This window comes from Chenopodium quinoa, unplaced genomic scaffold (assembly GCF_001683475.1).
Source record: "Chenopodium quinoa cultivar QQ74 unplaced genomic scaffold, ASM168347v1, whole genome shotgun sequence".
NCBI classification, from domain to species: Eukaryota; Viridiplantae; Streptophyta; class Magnoliopsida; order Caryophyllales; family Amaranthaceae; genus Chenopodium; species Chenopodium quinoa.
In genome coordinates this window covers 1,803,529-1,823,877 of record NW_018745540.1, presented here as the reverse complement: position 1 = coordinate 1,823,877, position 20,349 = coordinate 1,803,529, and the positions used below count along the sequence as shown (strand labels likewise).

The following is a 20,349-nucleotide window of genomic DNA, read 5'->3' as shown; positions in this document are numbered from 1 at the left end:
CAGCTGCAGCAGCAGCCTTGGCAAGGCAGCAGCACTCAACCACTACCCTGATTTAAAACTCCTCCATGCAACTTCATACTATCCATGTTCTGGTTGAAAAAATTTAGGAAAATAGTTGCCTAGCATACAAGCAATTTCAGTATCAGCATTGGGGAAAAATTTCCTGAAATGAGGCAGATTAAGCACATCAGAACAAGCAATTTAATCAAGCATACTTAAAAAGTAGACTAGCCAACTTGTACATAATCACATACAAGCAGACTAAGCATACTAACAAAGAGAACAGACTGAGCATAATAAAAAACTAAGAAATTAACAATTTCCCAATTGAGCTAATTAAAAGTAGATGATTCTAATTGAAAAGTAAATAAAGAAGCACTAAAAGTAAACAAAAAATAATAAGAATGTAGCAGCTAAAATCAATGAAAAATGAAACATAACCAAAAGAGACACAAAACTGCAACCTCGTGATCTATAGTGGTGCTAACTATCAACTTCTCACTGCACCCGCATTTACAAGTTAAATGGTGTTCATAATCCTCATTCCCCTTCACAAGAGCACGAGCGTAAAAATATCGTACATAAGCATAGGTATAGTGGGGTAAATACAAAAAATGAACAGAGATTTAAATAAGACAACTATGATTCATGATAAATTGAAGAAAGTATGATCCATAGCGAGCGCTAAGACATGAGCATATTAGTAGTGTTTCATGTATGGTTGTTTTTGGTTTGTGAAGACTGACAAAAGAAAGTATTGAAACAAATTCATTAAAATATTTTGTTGCCAAAGATTAACAACCATATCCTGCACGGAAGTGAAGCATAGAAAAACAAAATCAAAGGAGCATCAAGATCAATGAGATGAAGCGCTGGCAGCATTACAAAACAGTGATGAGCAAAAATTGCAGCATCAGGGAGGAGATTGAGAGCACTTTCAACATCAAATAACACATAATAAAGAATGACAGAGGCTAACTAATTAGAGTAATAGAGTAACAGTGAGCTACTGACTATCATAATTTCATCAGGATTGTACAGAAACATATTGCAAGCGTAGAACTTATGCTACATATCGAATCAACTTCCATCCCCTTCCTTCTCATACCCTGCACAGTAGGTAATGGCCCCTTGCAAGCCCTCCAGATAAATAATTTCACTCGGGGTAGAATATTAACTCAAAAGTAAAATAGAAAAACTCAAAAGTAAATACAATAATCTCAAAAGTGTATCAACAATCAAATAGTTTATGACTGCTGTCCGTGGGGAACAACCCACTTCTTCATCTTTAAAGTTAGATTTAGGATTGTTGCTGCCACTTTCAGCAGCAACTGTAGGATGGTTTTGCTGCTGCTTTCTCCTTTACTCTCGTCATTGATTCCACTTACTCCAGTTTTGTACAGAAAAGCAAAGTGCAAGCAATCGTTTAAAAGTAAATCAAATTAACTAAAATGTATATCAAATCAACTAAAAAGTAAATCAATTAACACTAAAGTATACAAACAAAATCAATTCCTGAAATTCACTCAAAAACTCAAAGAAAACAACTTAAATTTAAAAAGAAAAATACTTGATTCATTCAAGCATATGAAAGAAAAGCCTAAATTGAGAAAAACACAAAACAAAATTAAAATTTAATAATTCCAATCAAAGAAAATCAGAAATAAACCGCAATAAAGTACGTTTTATAAACTGTAACAAATCGTGAGAAGACACAACCAAAACCTCGTTGAAATGACCAAAAAAAATAAAAATTGTATCATACTCAACCCAAATTCAGTAAAGAACACAAAACCTAACTGACTAAATAAAAACTAATAAACGAAATTGACTAAAGAGCACAAATAGTAATCGAATCAATAACCCAAACAAACTCAATCATACAGAATCAAAGAACTGTATATTCCAAAAAGAATAGAAAAAAACCCTAATAAATAGAAACAAAAACTCAATAAAAAAACACAAATAAAAAAAATTACCTGTAGAAATGATGGAATCATGCCATATACAACAACGTGAAGAAAGAAATCGAAGAATTTGTCAAAAGAGATGACCGAATCGAAGAAATTGATTAGCGAAATCGAAGAACAAAATTGTCATTTAGAGAAGGGAAATCATCAATGATACCCCTCAGGTATTGGCTTTTATCAAAGATACATATCATTAAACTTTCATTATCACCGGTACACTTAAACTTTTCCCTAAATACCTACCATGACCTTGACCATTCACTAAACGTTAATGAAGCTCTGTTCAGCGTTTTAAAGGTTAATTTCCCTCCAAATTTCCCTTCCATTTTCTGTAATATTGCAGTTTTCTCTGAAGCAAGTTCAGATGATGCTTCAGTTATGTTAGCTTTGAGGAAGAACTTTAATAACCCACCCGAATCACTTGGATGGTCCGACCCAGATCCCTGTAAATGGACCCATGTGGGTTGTAACCAGGAAAAAAAAGTGACCCAGATTCAAATTGGGCACCAGAACTTGGAAGGTACTCTCCCTGCTAGTCTTTCTTCTTTAACTTCTCTTGAAAGGTTAGAAGTTCAATGGAATAAATTTTCAGGCCCTTTTCCTAGTTTTAGTGGATTAAGTTCATTGCATGTTTTAATGATTAGTAATAATAATTTTAGTTCAATTCCTAGTGATTTGTTTACTGGGTTGTCTGTACTTCAATCTGTTGATCTTGATAATAACCCTTTTGAGGGTTGGGAAATTCCTGAATCCTTGAAAGATGCTCAACACTTCAGAATTTTTCTGCTAATTCTGCTAATGTGACTGGGGTAATACCTGATTTTTTTCGGGCTTGATTCGTTTCTGGGTTTGGTGCATTTGCATTTGAGCTTCAATAATTTGGAAAAGGATTGCCTAGGAGCTTTGATGGGTTTCAAATTCACTCATTGTGGGTTAATGGGCAGAAAAGTGTGGCAGGCTTAATGGGAGGATTGATGTGATTCAGAACATGACTGCTTTGAAGGAAGTTTGGTTGCATCAGAATGCATTTTCTAGTCCATTGCCTGATTTTTCAGGATTGAAGGATCTTCAGGTGTTAAGCCTTAGGGATAATAAATTTACTGGAGTTATTCCGCCGTCTTTGATGAGTTTAGAGTCTCTAGCTGTTGTGAACTTGACCAATAATATGCTTCAAGGGCCAATGCCAGATTGCCAATGTTTAAGGACCCGGTTGCTGTGGATTCATTAACGTTTAGTTAACGGTCAAGGTCACGGTAGGTATTTAGAAAAAGTTTAGGTGTACCGGTGATAATGAAAGTTTAATGATGTGTATCATTGATAGAAGTCAAAACCCGGGGGGTATCATTGATAATTTCCCTTTAGAGAATTAGAAGGTAGAGAGAGAAAATGCGGAAGAAGAGAGAGAAAGAAAATGATGCGGCGCATGAAAAAGAAGGGGGCAAAATTACCAAAATGCCCTTAATGAAATTGAAAAATGCGGGTGAAACACAAGTCGGGGGATTGAAATTCCTAGGACGTTTTCCCAAACTAAGTCATATTTGCAAAATATTTACGAAAATGGTTGCGTGGCAAAAGTATTTACCAAACTAAGCTTCAGGAATAAAACGCTGTCTCGGACAGCGTTTTATGCCCTGGTTTTTTTTTTAAAAAAAAAATCAATTTGTAAAATGCTATCTGGGACAGCGTTTTACCTTTTGACTTTATTTTATAAAAAATTTTGTAATTACCAATTTGTAAAAATATTTTTATTAAAAGAAAAAAAAGAGTATATTGTTGAACAATAAACGCTGTATGAGACAGCGTTTACTGTTCAACAATAAACGTTGTCTGAGACAGCGTTTATGGTTGTTAATGAAACGTTGTCTCAGACAGCGTTTCTTGCGTTTTTATTTTTCTGCAACACCCGTATAACAGGCTGCAACAGGCAGCGTTTCCTCCCTTCTTCATTCCTAAACTTCTTCATTCCCAAACTCCCTAACTTAATCCCTCTCTCTCTCTCATACTTGTGCTCCTCCGTTAAGGCCGCCGCCGCCACCTCCACCATCGCACTCCGACGACCGGACGCCGGAAGCCCACCAAACCTAGCCTCCCCCCACCCCGAAATCGGTATTTACTCAATCTCTCTTTGTTTTTTAAATACTAGGGTTTATGTTGGTGGTTTCTAATTTTTTGGAATTGTGGTTAAAATCTTGATAATGTTGAGTTGTTAGTATTAATAATGTTGACTTGTTAGTGTTGGTATTGTTGAATTGTTAGTGTTGGTAATTGTTGAATTGTTAGTGTTGATATTGTTAGTGTTGATATTGGTAGTGTTGATAATAGTTTGGATAATGTTGAATTGTTGTTGTTGGTTATGTTGAAAATTGTTGATAATGGTTGATAATTATTAGTTTTTGAACAATTGTCATAACCTACATTGTTGTGTAATAATGGTGATTTAGGGGTTCTTAGTAGTTATTTTGTAAAGTATGTAAACATTTTTTGTTTGATTGTGGTGATTTAGGGATGGTTTAACGTCTTTAAGTAAAATGTGTTTTGGTTGTTATGTAGAATATGGCTGGACAAAATGTTGTGTTGTTATGCCGGTGGGGAGGTGAAATTATTCTGTGCGTTAGATCAAATGTTGAGTATAGTGGAGGAAATATGAAACCACTAACACTTGAACCGAACATGACAATCAATGATTTGATGAACGAGGTTCATAGTAGTACTGGTTCAAACCCAATGAATGTCAAACTTAACATTAAAATGAGGTTTGATACTGGCCATCGGGTTCAAGTGTTACATGTTTCTACGAACAGACATTTGAAAGCTTTGAGGAGCATTGTTGCAATGAAGGGTGTTCCCAATGAGATATATGTAGAAATGGTGCCTATATGTACCCAACAAAGTACTCGGCCAGAACAACAAGCTACATATGTCTCTGATTACAACACCGCGTCCTTCCAATTGCCCTCAAACCACATTCCATCTGAATGAATATGGGATTGGATCTTTCAGTCGAATGCTGCAGGACGATCAATTTCACATGCCGTTAAGTTCTCATTGCATATAGCTTCACCAGTACATGCGGGGCGATGTGTGACAATGTTGAGCTAGCCCGATCCTTCGTCATCGAACAACGTGGCACCTTCACCGATGCAATTGCATAGTTATTCGCCTATGCAAGATGATTTTCAAGCATCAACATCTCGAGATGAGCCAAATCATTTTGATCATATTGTGAATAATGAATTGTCGGTGTATGATGTGTATGTGGAAACAAATGATGAGGACGAGAATGGAGAGGAGGATGATGAACCTACACAGATGGAAGTTGGAGAGCCCTTGGTTAGAACTCCCATACCTTGGTTCAGTGAGATAAACGAGAACTATGAAGTTGATCAATATTGGGCTGAATCGGGTAGCCATACATCGTTTGTTCCCGGGAAGAATTTGAGAAGGGAATGTATTTTGAAAGTAAGAAAATGCTTCAAGAAATGGTGAAGATGTATTCTATACAGAGGAATCAATTCTACACCACAGTGACCTCGAATGATAGTGTCCTTCATCTGCGATGCAAGAAGAAATGTGGTTGGATGCTACGGGGTACCAAATCCAGTGAGCACTCATGTGGTTTTACCATAGTCACGTACAAAGGCCCGCAACGGGAGACATGTGTCACTGAAGTACTATTTACTGATCACCCACACTTGGATTTGTCCATAATAGCAGAGTAAGTGAAGTCCTTTGTGCGGAAAGATCCGTCCTTGAAAGTTGAATTCATAAAGGAACTCATCTCCAAGCAATTTCATTTCGATGTCCCGTATCGGAGAGCGTGGTATGCCAAGGAGAAAGCTATAGCTGAAATATATGGGGATTGGGAGAGTTCTTACAGCAGACTTCCGCAGTTCATGCAAGCACTCCTATGGTCAAATCCGGGAACATGTGTCGTATGGAAACACAAAGCTTTGGTGGACGGTGTATACTACAGCAACATGGAAGTATTTGAACGAGTGTTTTGGCCCTTCGGTCCTTGTATCGACGGCTATAAACATTGTATGCCTGTTATTTGTATCGATAGGACGCACTTGTACGGGAAGTATAAAGGAACATTGTTGGTTTCTACAAGTGTTAATGCAAGCTTCTAAGTATTTCCTCTAGCATTTGCGGTGGTTGAAGGGGAAAACACTTCCAATTGGTCTTGGTTCCTAGGTTGTATTCGGGATCGTATCACGCAATGGGATGGCCTCTGTGTTATATCTAATCGACATCCTGGGATCATTGCAGCAATGAATGATCCTAATGTTGGATTCACCCAGTCGCGAGCCTATCACAGGTTTTGTGTCCGCCACATAGCTTCTAACTTGAAGACTCACGTGCGAAGTAACTACATGAGAGATATGTTCAAGGCTGCGGCGTACCAAAGGCAGGAAAGAAAACTTCAAGCTGATCTGTGTTTCATTGGTGAGGCATGTACCAAGGCCATGGAGTACATTGCTCAAGTCCCGTTCACTATGTGGTCTCTCTTTCACGACAATGGTCGCAGATATAGGATATGTACTACAAACTTTTCGGAAACATTTAACAATGTGTTGAAGGGAGCTCGGTTTCTACCGATCATGTCCCTTATCGAGTTAACCTTCCACAGAGTTAACAGGTATTTCACTTTGAGAAGGGTGTCTTCTGAGGCTAGGTCTGATCAGGGACTTCCATACCCCCTAAAGGTCATTGCAACCCTAGAGAAGAACAGCGCAAAAGCCAAATATCATAGTGTGGATGCGTATAATCGTCGTTTGCATATTTACCAAGTGACAACAGAAAGGGGAGAGTGAATTGGTAGTAAAGGAGGCCACAAGCATACTGTTAACTGGCAGTTGAGAATGTGTACATGCAACAAACCGAAGATATTACACCTCCCATGTTCTCATGTTCTAGCAGTCTGTGCGACGTATTCACTATCGGAGCGGCCGTGGGTGGACCCTTTGCAGCAATCGGCAGCCTACACGAACACTTATGCACCACAGTTTTGGCCTATCCCATACGAGACAACCTGGGCACAGTAGGCACAGTACGTAGGCCCTAAACTCATTCCGGACAGCACCATGGTTCGTGGAAAAGGTCGTCCAAGGTCGAAGCGTATACGCAATGTAATGGATGACACCAACCGGCCCCCGACCAAATGCAGTCGTTGTCACCAGTAGGGTCAGAACCGAACTACTTGTCCATCTAAACCGACGTAGGACCTAAGTTTATATTGTTATTTGTTGTAGTAGTAGTATATAGTAGTGTTATTTTGATTATTTTGTACCAGATTTTCTGAAGTTTGTAAAATTGCGGTCACTTGGATGATTTACATTTTCTACTTTGGATGTTATTAGAAATTTTCTGTCTTTGCCTTTAAATCGTCCACCTTATGTTAAACTGCTATTCCAGTTATTGTGTTGGTGTTTGGTATGTAACGTTTTCAATGAACATATATCATGGACCCAGGAGGACAAATCGTCTAACCAGCTCACCCCCCCACCGCCCCGAGACCCATTTACCACCATTACTCATTACAGTCGGCATCGTAGACGGAGGGACGACAGTTAGGCTAGGGAACTCTTAGCCCGAATTGATAAGTCGGGATAATATTGTATGATTTATTTGTTGTAGACAAACATTTTCTAGAATGATGTATATAACGATTACATTATTAATATAATACATGTTTGTTCAATGAATCTGTGTGTAGTTTGAACTTTAGTCTCCTTACTTATCCAAATCGGACTTATGTCAGTCAAAATAGATCCTTATAGGCCAATATATATCAAACAGCAGACATTTGAGATCCATAATCAGAAACGGGGTAGAAGCGATGGCTCGTAGTGGTTAATGTGGTGGTTCATGGTGGTTTTAGTGTTGTTGGTTGTGGTGGGTGGTGGTCAACGGTGGTGGAAAGGTTGGGGCAGGTGGTGGAGGTGGTTGAAGTGTTCTTGGGGGTAGTTGGACTGTTTTGAAGTGCATAAGGGTGGTCGAAAATGGCGGAAGGTGGTGGTCGACGGTGGGGGTTGGTGGTGGGGGTGGTGGTTGACTGTGGTGGCTTAATCAAGGCAGGGGTGGTGTGTTGGGGCAGAAATTAGAGAAGCAGGGCAGAAATTAGAGAACAAAGGCTGGTGGCTGTTGGTGCTGCAGACCAGCAGAGAAATGCTGTCCCAAACAGCGTTTTATGTGTTTATTAATTTTTTTTCTTTTGATTTAAAAAAAAACCATTAATGCCGTTTTTTAATCCCAACTTTCACCAATTTATTTTTATTAATCCCAACTTTGGATTATTCCTCAATAATCCCAACTTTAAGGTGGGTTATCATTCTTCAATCCCAAAAACCGGTTACCGGTTGAATGGGTTAATTTTATTTTTTATTTTTAAAGTGACACGTGTCACAAATTAATTGGTAAAAAAAAAAAAAAAAATTCCACCCAGCCCAACCACCTTCCACGTTGCCCCACCAGCTCAACCCCCTGCCTGGACCCCAGCCGGAACGCCGCGCCAACCACCTTCCCCCTCCCCCTCCCCCTGAACCGCCGACTCCCCTTCCCCTCACCCTGAAACGACCAACCACCCCCGAAACCTCTACGCAACCGCCAATAAAACCCTTCCCCTTTTCGAAAACTTCCAACCACCACTCCGGTTACCCCGAAACCCTAGCGGCTAGGGTTTTCGACGGTGACGAAGTGGCTGTTGGGGGTTTTTGGGAGTGGGGAGGGGTTTGGAGGGTGTTTCGAATGGTTGGAGAGGTTTTAAACGAAGTTTTGGTTGTGGTTGGCGGAAAATCGAATCGGAAAAGGTATCGTGGCGGCGTTAGAAGGGCGGTGGCGGTTTCCAAGGTGTGGTTGAGGTGGGTGGGGGCGACCGATTTTAGGTGTTAAAGTTGGTTTGGTGGCAAAATCCGGCGGCGGGAGGCTGGGAGGAGGTGGCTCGGGGGCTTGCAGGGGAGAAGGGCCACCACTGGTGGCTGCGTGGCTGGATGTTTAGATTTTTCTTTTTTCTTTTTTTTTGTTTTTTTTAAGACCAATCCAAAAAAAATTTCTTTTTCTTTTTGTTTTTTTTTTAAAAAAAAAATTGGTTCAGTAAAAAAAAAAATGGACCACTCACGTGGCGACACGTGTCCAACAGCCTACAATAGAAGGTTGTTGACTTTTGTTGACCGGTTTGGGTATGAAGAATGATAACCCACGTTAAAGTCGGGATTATTGAGGAATAATCCAAAGTTGGGATTAATAAAAATAAATTGGTGAAAGTTGGGATTAAAAAATGGTATTAATCCTTTAAAAAACAGAAATTACAAAATTTTTATTCAAAAAAGTCAACAACTAAAAACGCTGTCCCAGCAGCGTTTTTCAATTGAATTTTTTATATAAAAAAAAAAACAGGGCATAAAACGTTGTCCAAGACAATGTTTTACCCTGGAAGCTTAGTTTGGTAAATACTTTTGCCACACAACAATTTTGGTATTTATTTTGTCAATTGGGCTTAGTTTGGAGAAAAGTCCAAATTCCTAGTTCCTATTATAGGACTTGATTCTGATCTTGATTATATATATATATATATATATATATATATATATATATATATATACATATATATGTATATATATATATATATAGATATATATATATATATATATATGTATATATAGATATATATATACATATATATGTATATATATATATGTATATATATATATACATATATACATATATATATATATATATATATACATATATATATATATATATATATATATATATATATATATCGGTTATTTCATGAAATATCACTAAACAATTTCAAAATTCACCAAATGCCATTGAAAAATAGCACATTGACACCCCGTGCCATTAATGAGGTCTGGACGTTAGTTGGCCGTTGCTGCGAAAATACCATTTTGCCCTTTAATGTATTTAATGGAGCCATAAAGCACACTGACCCTCTGATTCCTCGATTATCAAATATTAATGTTCTTCATCAACCTTGTTCTTCCTTAACTTCTCCCCTGTTCTTCGAGGTTTCACCATCATTCAAACCTTCAAATTTATGAATAAGGAAGAAGCGTACCGTAACCACTGAATGTCCCTCGCAACAAGATTCAAGCTTTGGCTGTTGTTGATTCTGGGCGAACCAAAAAGCGGTCACAAGTAGTGGAAGAAGTCGAAGGAAATCGATAGTTTTGAATTTTTTTCTGAGGGATTGGAGATAGCACGCAAGGTAATAATCTCTCTATCGATCTTCATTTCGCGTATTGGTTCTGGTTATTTTTGCAAAAATTGAGTTAGGGTTAGGGTTTTCTCAAATGATCAGTGTATGTGTTTATTTGAATTGACCTTTGTGAATTATTGTGAATAATCATGATCAAAACCTCAGTTATGTGTATGAATCTGGCAATGTGTGTATTGGTATGTTATGTTTTGTGTTTTTCCCAGTATTTGAGTCCTAGAAGTGAAATTTTTTTAGTTGATCAGGATATTTGGCTTGGTATGTGTTCGTTGATATGAATGATGTGTGTTGATGGTCAGTAAAGTAATATGTCATTTGTTGTTGATAGGATGAGTACAATGTGGCTTAATGACCATTACAAAGATCAGGGCTTTGATGTATTCATTGAGGATACTGACAGAACTAGTCTAATGGACTTGTATGAGTACATGTTTGAGGATTCTGTGAAGCAAAATGTGATCCTCCCTAAATACTTTAGTTTGTATGTACTGCCACCTAGAACTAATAGAAAGTTTGAGTTATGTGGGGATAGTCAAATGCTGAAAATGTGGGAGTGGTATGAAGGTATGGAAACAATAGAAGTGTTCTTAGAGGAAAAGGATAGTCCTAGTTTGGTGTTTAAGGATGCTGAAGCAAGTTGGCAAAAAAGGGTTAAGGCATTGGCTGAGAAGGCTAGATTAGATCAGGAAAAGGCCTAGAGGATGGCTGAAGAAGAGGAAGCTGCCAGGGAGCTTAGGGAACAACAACATTTTACAATTGCAGTTGAGGTTCCTGTTGTTAATGTTGATGACTCAAATGTTGAGTATTTTAGAGTGTTTGACACTGAAGTAGCTGATGAGGCTCTGGGGCATCTCAGCCTGAGCCAGAACAAAGTACTAAGCCCTCAACTCCACCTAAACACTCTAAAGCAACTTCTCCTATGAACCAGCCCAAAACCACATGTTCTAGGAAGAAAATGACTCATAGGAAAAGGAAAAGCACACAAAAAAAAGGCCAACTCAAAGATCCCAACCTTCCCCTCAACCACAAACATCCCAACCTTCTGCTGAACCAACAACAGTGTCACCACCAGTTTAACCTGAACCAGAGACAACACCAATTGTATCTCAACCCCAACCTCCACCATCTACTTCAGCCAAAAAGGGAGGTAGATCAAGACTTGAGGGATTCAGGTCAAAAAAGAGTGCTTCAAAAAAGGGGGAAAGTGTTACTTTAAGGAGATAAAAAAGGAACAGAGCAACAGATGATGTTGTGGGAAATGAGGAGAGGTCTGATGAGTCTAGCAGTGATGGTGATAGTGAAGATGATGATTACATACTATCTGGCAGTGAGGAAGATGATGATGAGGCAAATATTGCTGACTTCATAGAGGATGAGACAGAAATGGATTGCCTTCATGATGACATTCCTAACAAGCAATTTGAGGATTACTTTGATGGCAGTTCAACCATATATAAGACCTATAAGAATGGTAAAATTTGGAGCTATCAAGAGTTTGGATCCATCAGATTAGAGCCATGGTTGATATTTGGAGACAGAAAATCATTTCTTGATGTGTTCAAGGACTATTGTGCACAGGAAGGGTTTGTTGTTTATGTTGAAAAGAGTGACAAAACAAGATTGATAGCAAGGTGTGCTATAGAGAATTGCTACTGGAGGATTCATGCCTCCACAATGATGGATAAGGTTAGCAGGGCAATCAAGAGTTTGACAGGGGAGCACAGAAGTTGTGGGAGGTTGGAAAGAAACCCAATAGTGAGTTATGAGTGGTTGTGTAGGCATCTGCAGTTAGACATTGAAGCCAATCCTGACATTCTAGTTGAGTCTTTACAGAGAATCTGTATGGAAAGGTTTAGGCTTGAAGTGAAGAAAAGGCTGTTGTACAAGGTCAGGGCAATGTCCAAGGAGATCATCCATGGACATTTTGGAGAGGCATATTCACTGTTGCCTAGGTATGCTGAAATGGTGAAAGAGACTAACCCAGGTAGTTATGCTCTTGTGACATGGGATGAACCTACTACAACTGAGCCTCCAAGATTCAAGGCTTGTTTTTTTTCTTTTGCTGCCCAAGTTAGGGGATTCTTGAGAGGTTGCAGACCTTTCATTGGCATTGATGGGGCCCATCTAAGTGGACATTTCAAGGGAATATTGTTAACTGCAGTTGGGATTGATGGGAACAATGAGATTTTTCTCATTGCCTATGGAGTGGTTGGTTCTAAGAGTGTTGACAGCTGGGGGTATTTTATGAGGAATTTGAAAATACTTTTTGAGAAGGAAGGGTGCAGGAAAGATGATTGGACCTTCATCTCTGATAGAATGAAGGTAAGCCACATGGAAACTAGTTTGTGACATTTGATTTACTGTTTTTTCCTTATGTTGAACTGTCAGCCATTAAACTATTTTCTTTGCAGGGTGTTGACACAACAATTTATGAAGCATTCCCCAGAGAAACTAGAAGAGTGTGTTGCCAGCACCTGTACATGAATTGCAAGGCCAATGGTTTCAGTGGTTCAGCCTTTCATAAGCTTATCTGGATAGCAGCTAATGCATACAATGAGTATGTATTCAATAAAGCAATGCAAAAAATTCAAGAGTACAATCTTAAGGCTGTTGATCGAATACTTAGAGAGCTGCACTGAGATCTGGTCAAGACATAAGTTTGATCCTACACTTTGTTATGACCATAACACAACAAATTTTGCGGAGTCTTTCAACTCATGCACCAAGCCCTATAGAGATTTACCTGTTGTGAAAATACTTAAAGGTATTCACTTCCACTCAATAACAACTTACAATAAGACAAGTCCCCTGTTTCTTGTTTTAATAATGTCTTTGCATAATATTTTGAAGGTATAAGGCAATGGGGCATGAAGAGGATTGGCTCAAGGTTTGACAAAGCTGCAAGCATGGGGGATATGAACCTGACTGAATATGCAGCCAAGATTCTGCAAACAAGATCAGATGAGTCCAGGTTGTGCTATGAAACCCCCTATGGTGGTGATGAGTTTGAGGTGATAGACCAACATGTTCATTTTCCCATCAAGCTGAACACTGGCAGTTGTGGTTGTGGGAAGTGGCAACATTCTGGACTCCCATGCAAACATGCACTAAGGGTGATTTACCACCAGAGGTTGCAACCTATAGACTTTGTAGCCTCTTGTTTCAAAGGGAAGGCATACAAGCTCACTTATGTTGAGCATATGCACCCAATGCCTGACCCATCTCAATGGCCATCACTGAACCTGCCTAACATACTACCACCATTGGTGAAAAGAGCTGCAGGGCGACCAAAAAAGCAAAGGAGAAGAGGGCCAAATGAAGCAAGGAAAGGGAAGAGGCATTCAACAGTTAAGTGCAGCTTATGCAAAGAGTTGGGGCACAACATGCTGACTTGTGCATCAAGGAAAAAAAGCGCTGCAACTGAAGCAAGCACATCAACCACCTCCTCTCAAGCCAAGAAGAAAAGAAAGAGAGCAGCATGAATGCATATCCACTCATGTTTTTAATGCACAACCAGTTTATTCATGTCATTTTTGAACATTAACAGTGTAGTGTGTGCTGTGTTGTCTGGTTTCTTTTGACATAGCCTTGTAATTTGAACAGGAAGCAATCTTTTGGGAACATGATTTGAACAACAAGCAATATTTTGGGCACATGATTTAATTTCCCTCTTTATTAAATTTCATTGCAATTACAATAGTTCACTTCATCATTAAAATCACCATTATTACACACATCAGTACCCCTAATTTCATAATACAATCGAGCACTTTTAATTTGTTGTTGCTTGATTTTCTTCTTCAACTGTTTCAACTCTTCATGGAAATTGCTTTGTCCAGAGCCATCCCTTGCATAACAACTTCTCCTGCTCTGACCTTCTTCATGCATCTGAACCTTGCACCATTTGAAGCTATCAAATGAATCACACTTATAATACAGCCTTTGTGGATTAGATGTTGACTCTGAGATTCTAATTGCATATTTCCTACCACAATTGCAAAATTTATTTGGAACCTTGACATATGCATACTCATGTTTTGAGGAGGATGTGTTTGATATGAAGCTCATGATTATGCAAAAAAGATCTACTATGTGTGTTTTAGCACTACTAGAAATAGGGCAACTTACGACGGATGTGTTCCGACGGACACGAAAATCCGTCGAAAAAAAACGTGATTTATGAGGGATTTAAGTTCCGTCGGAACTTTCCGACGAACTTAGATTATTTCCGACGGAATTCAAATCCATCGGAAAACACTTAGCTTCCGACAGAATTTTCCGTCTGAAGCTAAGTGTTTTCCGAGGGATTTCAAATCCGTCTATACTTTCCGACAGAATTATATACCATTCCGACGGATTTTGAAAAAGAAAAAAAACAAAAACGGGTTTAAAATCAAAAACCCTACTCTTTCTCCCTTCACGCCTCTTTTCTCTTTCTCTCTCCTCTGTTCTTTCCTCTTCCCCTCTTTCTCCTTCCTTTCCTTCTCCTTCTTTCACCTTCCTTTCCTTCTCCTTCTTTCACCTTCCTTCTTCTTCTATGGCGGCGGCGCCCTTACTCTATCGTCTTCCTCTCCTTCTCCTTCCTCTCCTTCCTTTCCTCTTTCCCTCTTTCTCTTTCCTTTTCCCCTCTTTCTTTTCATTTTCAGTTTGGGTTTTTTTGGGTTGCAATTCAAAGTAAATTCAAGATTTTCAAGAAAATCAAGGTTTTCATGGTCGAATTGACCTTGTAAACCCAATTTAGACGGTTTTTTTTTTTTTTTTTTTCAAAATTTAGGTATGTGTCTCTTTTTTCTTCTTAATTAACTTGTTTATTTTTCTGATTTTTTTGAATTATGGTGTTGTTGAATTATGGATTTTTTTTATGTTTTTTTGGTGGTTTCCGTGGTTGTTTTGGGTGGTTTCGGTGAGGTGGGTGGTGGGTTTGGGGAGGTGGTGGGAGGTGGGTTTCAAGGTGGTTTCGGTGGGTTTCGGGGAGGTGGTGGTTTCTGGGTTTCGGGGAGGATCCGGGGAGGTGGGTTTCGAGGTGGTGGTTTCGGGGAGGTGGGTATGGTGAGGTGGGTTAAGTTAGGGAGGTGGAGAGGCGGGTTAAGGTGGTAGGGGATGTGTGGGTGGTGGTTTGGGTGTGTGAGGGGTCTGTGTGGGGGGAGGGGGGTGGGTGGTGTGGGCTGGTGGAGGGGGTGGGTCTGGGTGGGGAATTTTTTTTATTTTTTTTATGACTTTTCCGACGGAAATTTCCGTCGGAAGTAAGTAGATTCCGACGGAAAATTCCGCCGGAAGTGGTTTATTCCGACGGAATTTTCCGTCGGAAGGTAACTCATACCGACGGAAATGATCCGTCGGAACCTTGCGACGAACTTTCCAATTATGTCAAACCTGACTCCGATAGAACAAAATCCGTCGGAATGGACCTTTCCGACGGAATTTCCCTCGAAATATCCCGAAATTCCTACAAAAGGTATTGCGACGATGCCTTCCGACGGAATTCCGTCGAAAATGGGCATTTCCGACGGAATTTCAGGGTTTTCCGACGGATTTTTTCCGTCGTTGATTGGCTGTTATCTAGTAGTGTAGTGCACTATTTATATACCAAATTGGGTGCAACGGCTACATTTTCCCAAATAAAATTAAAAAAAGGTCACACAAACTAGCCGTTACAATGAGTATGTTTACAGGTATTTTGTGTAAATATTTACAAAAGTAATGGCATTTGGTGAAATATATAAACTCCACAATGGCATTTCATGAAATAAGATTTTCAGTAACGGCCAACTAACGTCCAGACCTCATTAATGGCACGGGGTGTCAATATGCTATTTGTCAATGATATTTGGTGAATTTTGAAAACCTACATGGCATTTGGTGAATTTTGAAATTGCTCAGTGTCATGGCATTTGGTGAATTTTGAAATTGCTCAGTGGCATTTCATGAAATAAACGTGTGTATATATATATATATATATATATACACATGTACGACATAAGTACATAGATACGGAGTACATTACAAGGATGGTTTAAAAGGATTACGAACACTAAGCCAAAGTAATATTCACAACATATAAACAAAGCAAACACCATCTGCTTCTGCATACATTACAATACAAGGATGATTATTATTTATTACCATTCATATATTTATTAGATGTTTGAGCTTAGGAGACACAGGCGTACCCTCTCCTGTTTTTTATTAGATTATCTCGACAGTCGACGTACTTGAATCATCCGTTAACGATCTCTCCACCTGAAACATAAACTAGTTAATTAGGCGGCTGTGCTGTGCTTAAACTTATTTTTGCAACAATTCGTTTATTGCAAGAGTTATGTTTATATCGATATGGGACGACGGCAATAAATTCAAAAATACATAAAATTATTCAATGATGCATACCATTTGGATGAAGGACTTGGCCTGTGAAATAGGATGAACACTCGTTGCTTGCAAGAAATACAAAAGATGGAGCGACTTCAAAAGGCTCCGCGGCTCTATCCATAGGCGCATAAGAACCTAAATTCACAACCTGTTCAACAGGCAGAGATGCAACCTGAAGGGAAGTCCAAATGGGGCCTGGTGCTACCCCATTTACTCGAATTTCTCGTTTGATGAGTTGAAGACCGAGGCTTCTAGTGAAGCTAACAAGAGCTCCTTTGGTGCAGCTGTAGTCAAGTAGTGTATCCTCACCCTTGTATGCTGTGACGGAGGTTGCGTTGATAATGCTGCTTCCTTCTTTCATATGCTTTAGTGAGTGCCTTCGTTCGTAAGGAATCATATTGTGTTAGCATCATAACATACCACAGAGTTGAAAATCCTACTATGATGATATGAAGTCATATGGTGGAGGGTGTCTTATACATATAACGATTGTTTTGCTGCAGATTTATTATTATATGGATAGTTTTCCATTGCTTTTCTAACAAGGATGGTATCGTAGGGGTGTTTATTAAGTGTTAGATTTGGGTTAGAGCCCCATCCATTGAAATCAAATCCAATCAAATCCGAATAAATATATGATTTTGAAATATGGATTCTAGGTCATTTCAATTTGAATTTCTACCAAATCAACCCCTGGCCTGATAGTTAGATCCAAAATTTGAATGTATATAATCCTTTTATTCAAGTTTTCTTTGATAATGCCATAAAATATTAAATTAGAAATTGGTTTGATGATTGTTTAACACAAATAATTCATCAATAACTATTTTTTTTAAAGTGAATTTGAGGGAGTGGAAGTGTATTTTTAAAATAAAATTACGACCTAAGAAAAGTTTGGTTGTTTTTGTGTATTTGATCCAAATATATTAGGTTCAATCCAATTCGATATAAAATTCTAATTTTTCAAAAAAAATTTGATTCGATGCAATCCATTTTAAAATAAGAACAATTCAAATTAGAAGTTTGGTTTGGATTGAATTTGCTTTTATTTTTACTCCGTATATAAGAATAATAACACGTGGTATAACCATTAACTTGTTGGTAGTGGACCTAAGCTAGTGGTCCTAAAGAATACCCCAACTCCCTATTATTAATGTATAAAAATGGAAGTTAACTAGATTATTGATATGTTGAAACACGTTTCCTATTATAGATTAGACTAAATAAGTCGTTTTATTACATTTTTTTTTTCCTTGTATTATAAATTTATAACCATTTATAATACAAATGTCCTTAAAACTTATGCAAAAGACTACACCATTTTGATTTCGTTTAAAAATTCATTCAATAAATTAGTGATTATTATTTCGATATAAAAAAATTATTATTTCGATAAAAACTATTTCTTAATCTAGATCACTCTTGTAATTAGCTCATGGAATGAATACTTACTTTGCCAAGAAGAAACTAGCGAAGAAGTTGATTTCAAATGTCGTTCTTAGTTGTTCCTCTGTTATTTCTTCGATTCTCTCAGCATAGTATTGTACTCCTGCGTTATTCACTAAGACATCAATGCCTCCAAAGTGGCTAACCACCTTATCAACCACATACTTGCATTCCTTTTCGCCCCGGCGGAGATCAGCTGGAATGGCAATAGGTTCACCTGCATCATTTTGTTTGGCCGCTTCTCTTATCAAAGCCAAGGCGTCATCGGTATCTTTATCCTCCGGCCCTTTAACGTATGTAAAAGCAACAGTTGCACCTTCGAGTGCAAAATAGTAACAAACTGCTCTTCCTATCCCCGAATCACCTCCTGTTACTAATGCTACCTTTCCCTATACACATAATACAATAATAGACAACAATTGGATAATCCTTTGATCATAAGCTAAGGTCGAGGTATGCATGTATAAATTCCAAACATGCAAAATGGTTTGGCAAAGGCGAAGCTAAAAATGTTACTAGGCCATTGACAATAATCATGGCCAATATTCTATAATTGAGCGATACATTCATAGTTTTAGAGATAGCCATAATTTTTATTAACAAAATATTTTATGTTAAAACCGAAAATTAAATATAGTATGATTAAGAGTATATTACAAACTCAACAATTTAACCATTTATCATTGATCCACATAATTTTTTCTTTGCATACTATGATAATAAATACCAAAATTTGTGGCCCCTTATTTTCACAGGCCCTTTGCACTTGCTCACTTCACTAATTTTCATAATCACCATTGCCGTTGGGATAGTTAATAATCAACACCATACATGCACGTAAATTGAACATATATAATTAGGAAAATAACAAAAGAAATAGCACATAAAAATGCATTTATGGCTTACATGAAGCTTTTTGGAAGGTTTATATTGAGGATTGACAGATTTTGGGAGAGGATTCATCAAATATTGCTTTCCTGGTTGAGAATCTTGTGTTTGTGGTGGGAATTTTCCGCCTTTGCTCGTCATTTTTGCTTGTTTTCTTACTTGATATTCTAATGACGATGTAGCTGATCAATTGCTCTTATAAGAGATAGCAAAGAAAGGCCTTGTTAGCAATTAGATAGAACAACCTATTTAACTAAATATATAATCAAATGTCACATAACATGTTATAGAGAGGTAGTTGTCAATGTCATAAATGTTTTAATGATTTTGAGACTTTTTTGGCCACGGTCATACTTTTTTTTAATACATTAACAAAATTAAGAATCCTTATAAATAGTACATATCTCAGAGTAGTTCAATTAAAAGGAGTAGTGCCTTGATGCATTTGTCACTTGTTAGATCACGAAGATCTGTTTTCTCCGTTTCTTTAATTGCAACAATTAATGTTTTTGAAAGTTTAATTTATAAAATATTGCAACATTACCATAATTGCAAATGCATTTTATCTATCTTTTTCTTCATTATATGGATCTCTTTTTTTTTTTTATTTATTTATTTATTTATTTATTTTTTTAATTTTCTCTATCTTTAAATTAATCATCTTCAATTCTTTGTTATTAATTTGTGAGTTGAAAACTAGTGCAATGGCAAACGGCCAACTTCAAATGCACATATCTCTCAATCTAGAAGTGATATTAACGTGATTAAAGTTGAAGGTGATAGCTTGTTTCAAGAGTTTTCCAACGATAAGCCACATGCTTATTCTGATAGAAAGTGAGAAAGTTATGGTTGTTTTACGAAAAAATTTCTAAGTTGGAGGAAAGGGGCACGGACGTGCCTTGCATAGCACGGCCATACCTGGTCAAGTGAAGAGGTTTTTGCATCGTAATTTCAGGTGCATGCACTTACGACGGCTACTAATGATCTCCTTGAGCAATAATTTATATAAGGAACTGTTATGTGGATAATTGTACTGCTCATATTGATTACCCTAGCTAATTCAAGCCAATATGTAACTCCACTTGAGATATTTTGTGAGATGGAGAGCGATGTATTTTCTTTGTTTGATCTCTTGTTTATCCACTAAGATAGCTAATAAGAAAATAGTGCACCTTGTGAAGAACGTAGGTCATGTTGATCGAATCACGGTTATATGTGTGTTCATATCATGTATATTCTACATTATTTCTCAAATTTACGTTTTATATATTGTTATCTACTTGTCTATATTTTGGTGGTTGTAGATGCTATATTTGGTGTGATGGATCGGAGGTGATTAATTATGTGCTCTCATTTTAATTAACACTTTTTAAAAGTTTTTTCTTGGAAAATGTGCAAGGGATTTTAGTGGGTACAAAATAAGAAACAGAGGTAGTA

At 37.8% G+C, this 20,349-nt stretch overlaps 3 protein-coding genes across 3 annotated transcripts; 2 read left to right on the top strand and 1 right to left on the bottom strand.

Annotated features, from left to right (window-relative positions):
* Positions 1-2,120: 2,120 nt before the first annotated feature.
* On the top strand, positions 2,121-2,774 carry LOC110716087 (receptor protein kinase TMK1-like). The gene has a single exon (XM_021894721.1). It carries the CDS (start codon positions 2,121-2,123, stop codon positions 2,772-2,774), a length of 654 nt encoding a protein of 217 aa, XP_021750413.1.
* A 10,341-nt stretch (positions 2,775-13,115) lies between these two features.
* LOC110716086 lies at positions 13,116-13,691 on the top strand. Its single transcript, XM_021894720.1, has one exon. The coding sequence runs from the start codon at positions 13,116-13,118 to the stop codon at positions 13,689-13,691; it is 576 nt and encodes a 191-aa protein (XP_021750412.1).
* A 2,545-nt stretch (positions 13,692-16,236) lies between these two features.
* LOC110716052 (glucose and ribitol dehydrogenase-like) lies at positions 16,237-19,153 on the bottom strand. Its single transcript, XM_021894687.1, has 4 exons — positions 18,931-19,153; positions 18,031-18,413; positions 16,597-16,955; positions 16,237-16,449 (listed from the first exon to the last, which is right to left on the bottom strand). The coding sequence occupies exons 1-4, from the start codon at positions 19,051-19,053 to the stop codon at positions 16,427-16,429; spliced, it is 888 nt and encodes a 295-aa protein (XP_021750379.1). The 5' UTR covers positions 19,054-19,153; the 3' UTR covers positions 16,237-16,426.
* Positions 19,154-20,349: the final 1,196 nt, after the last annotated feature.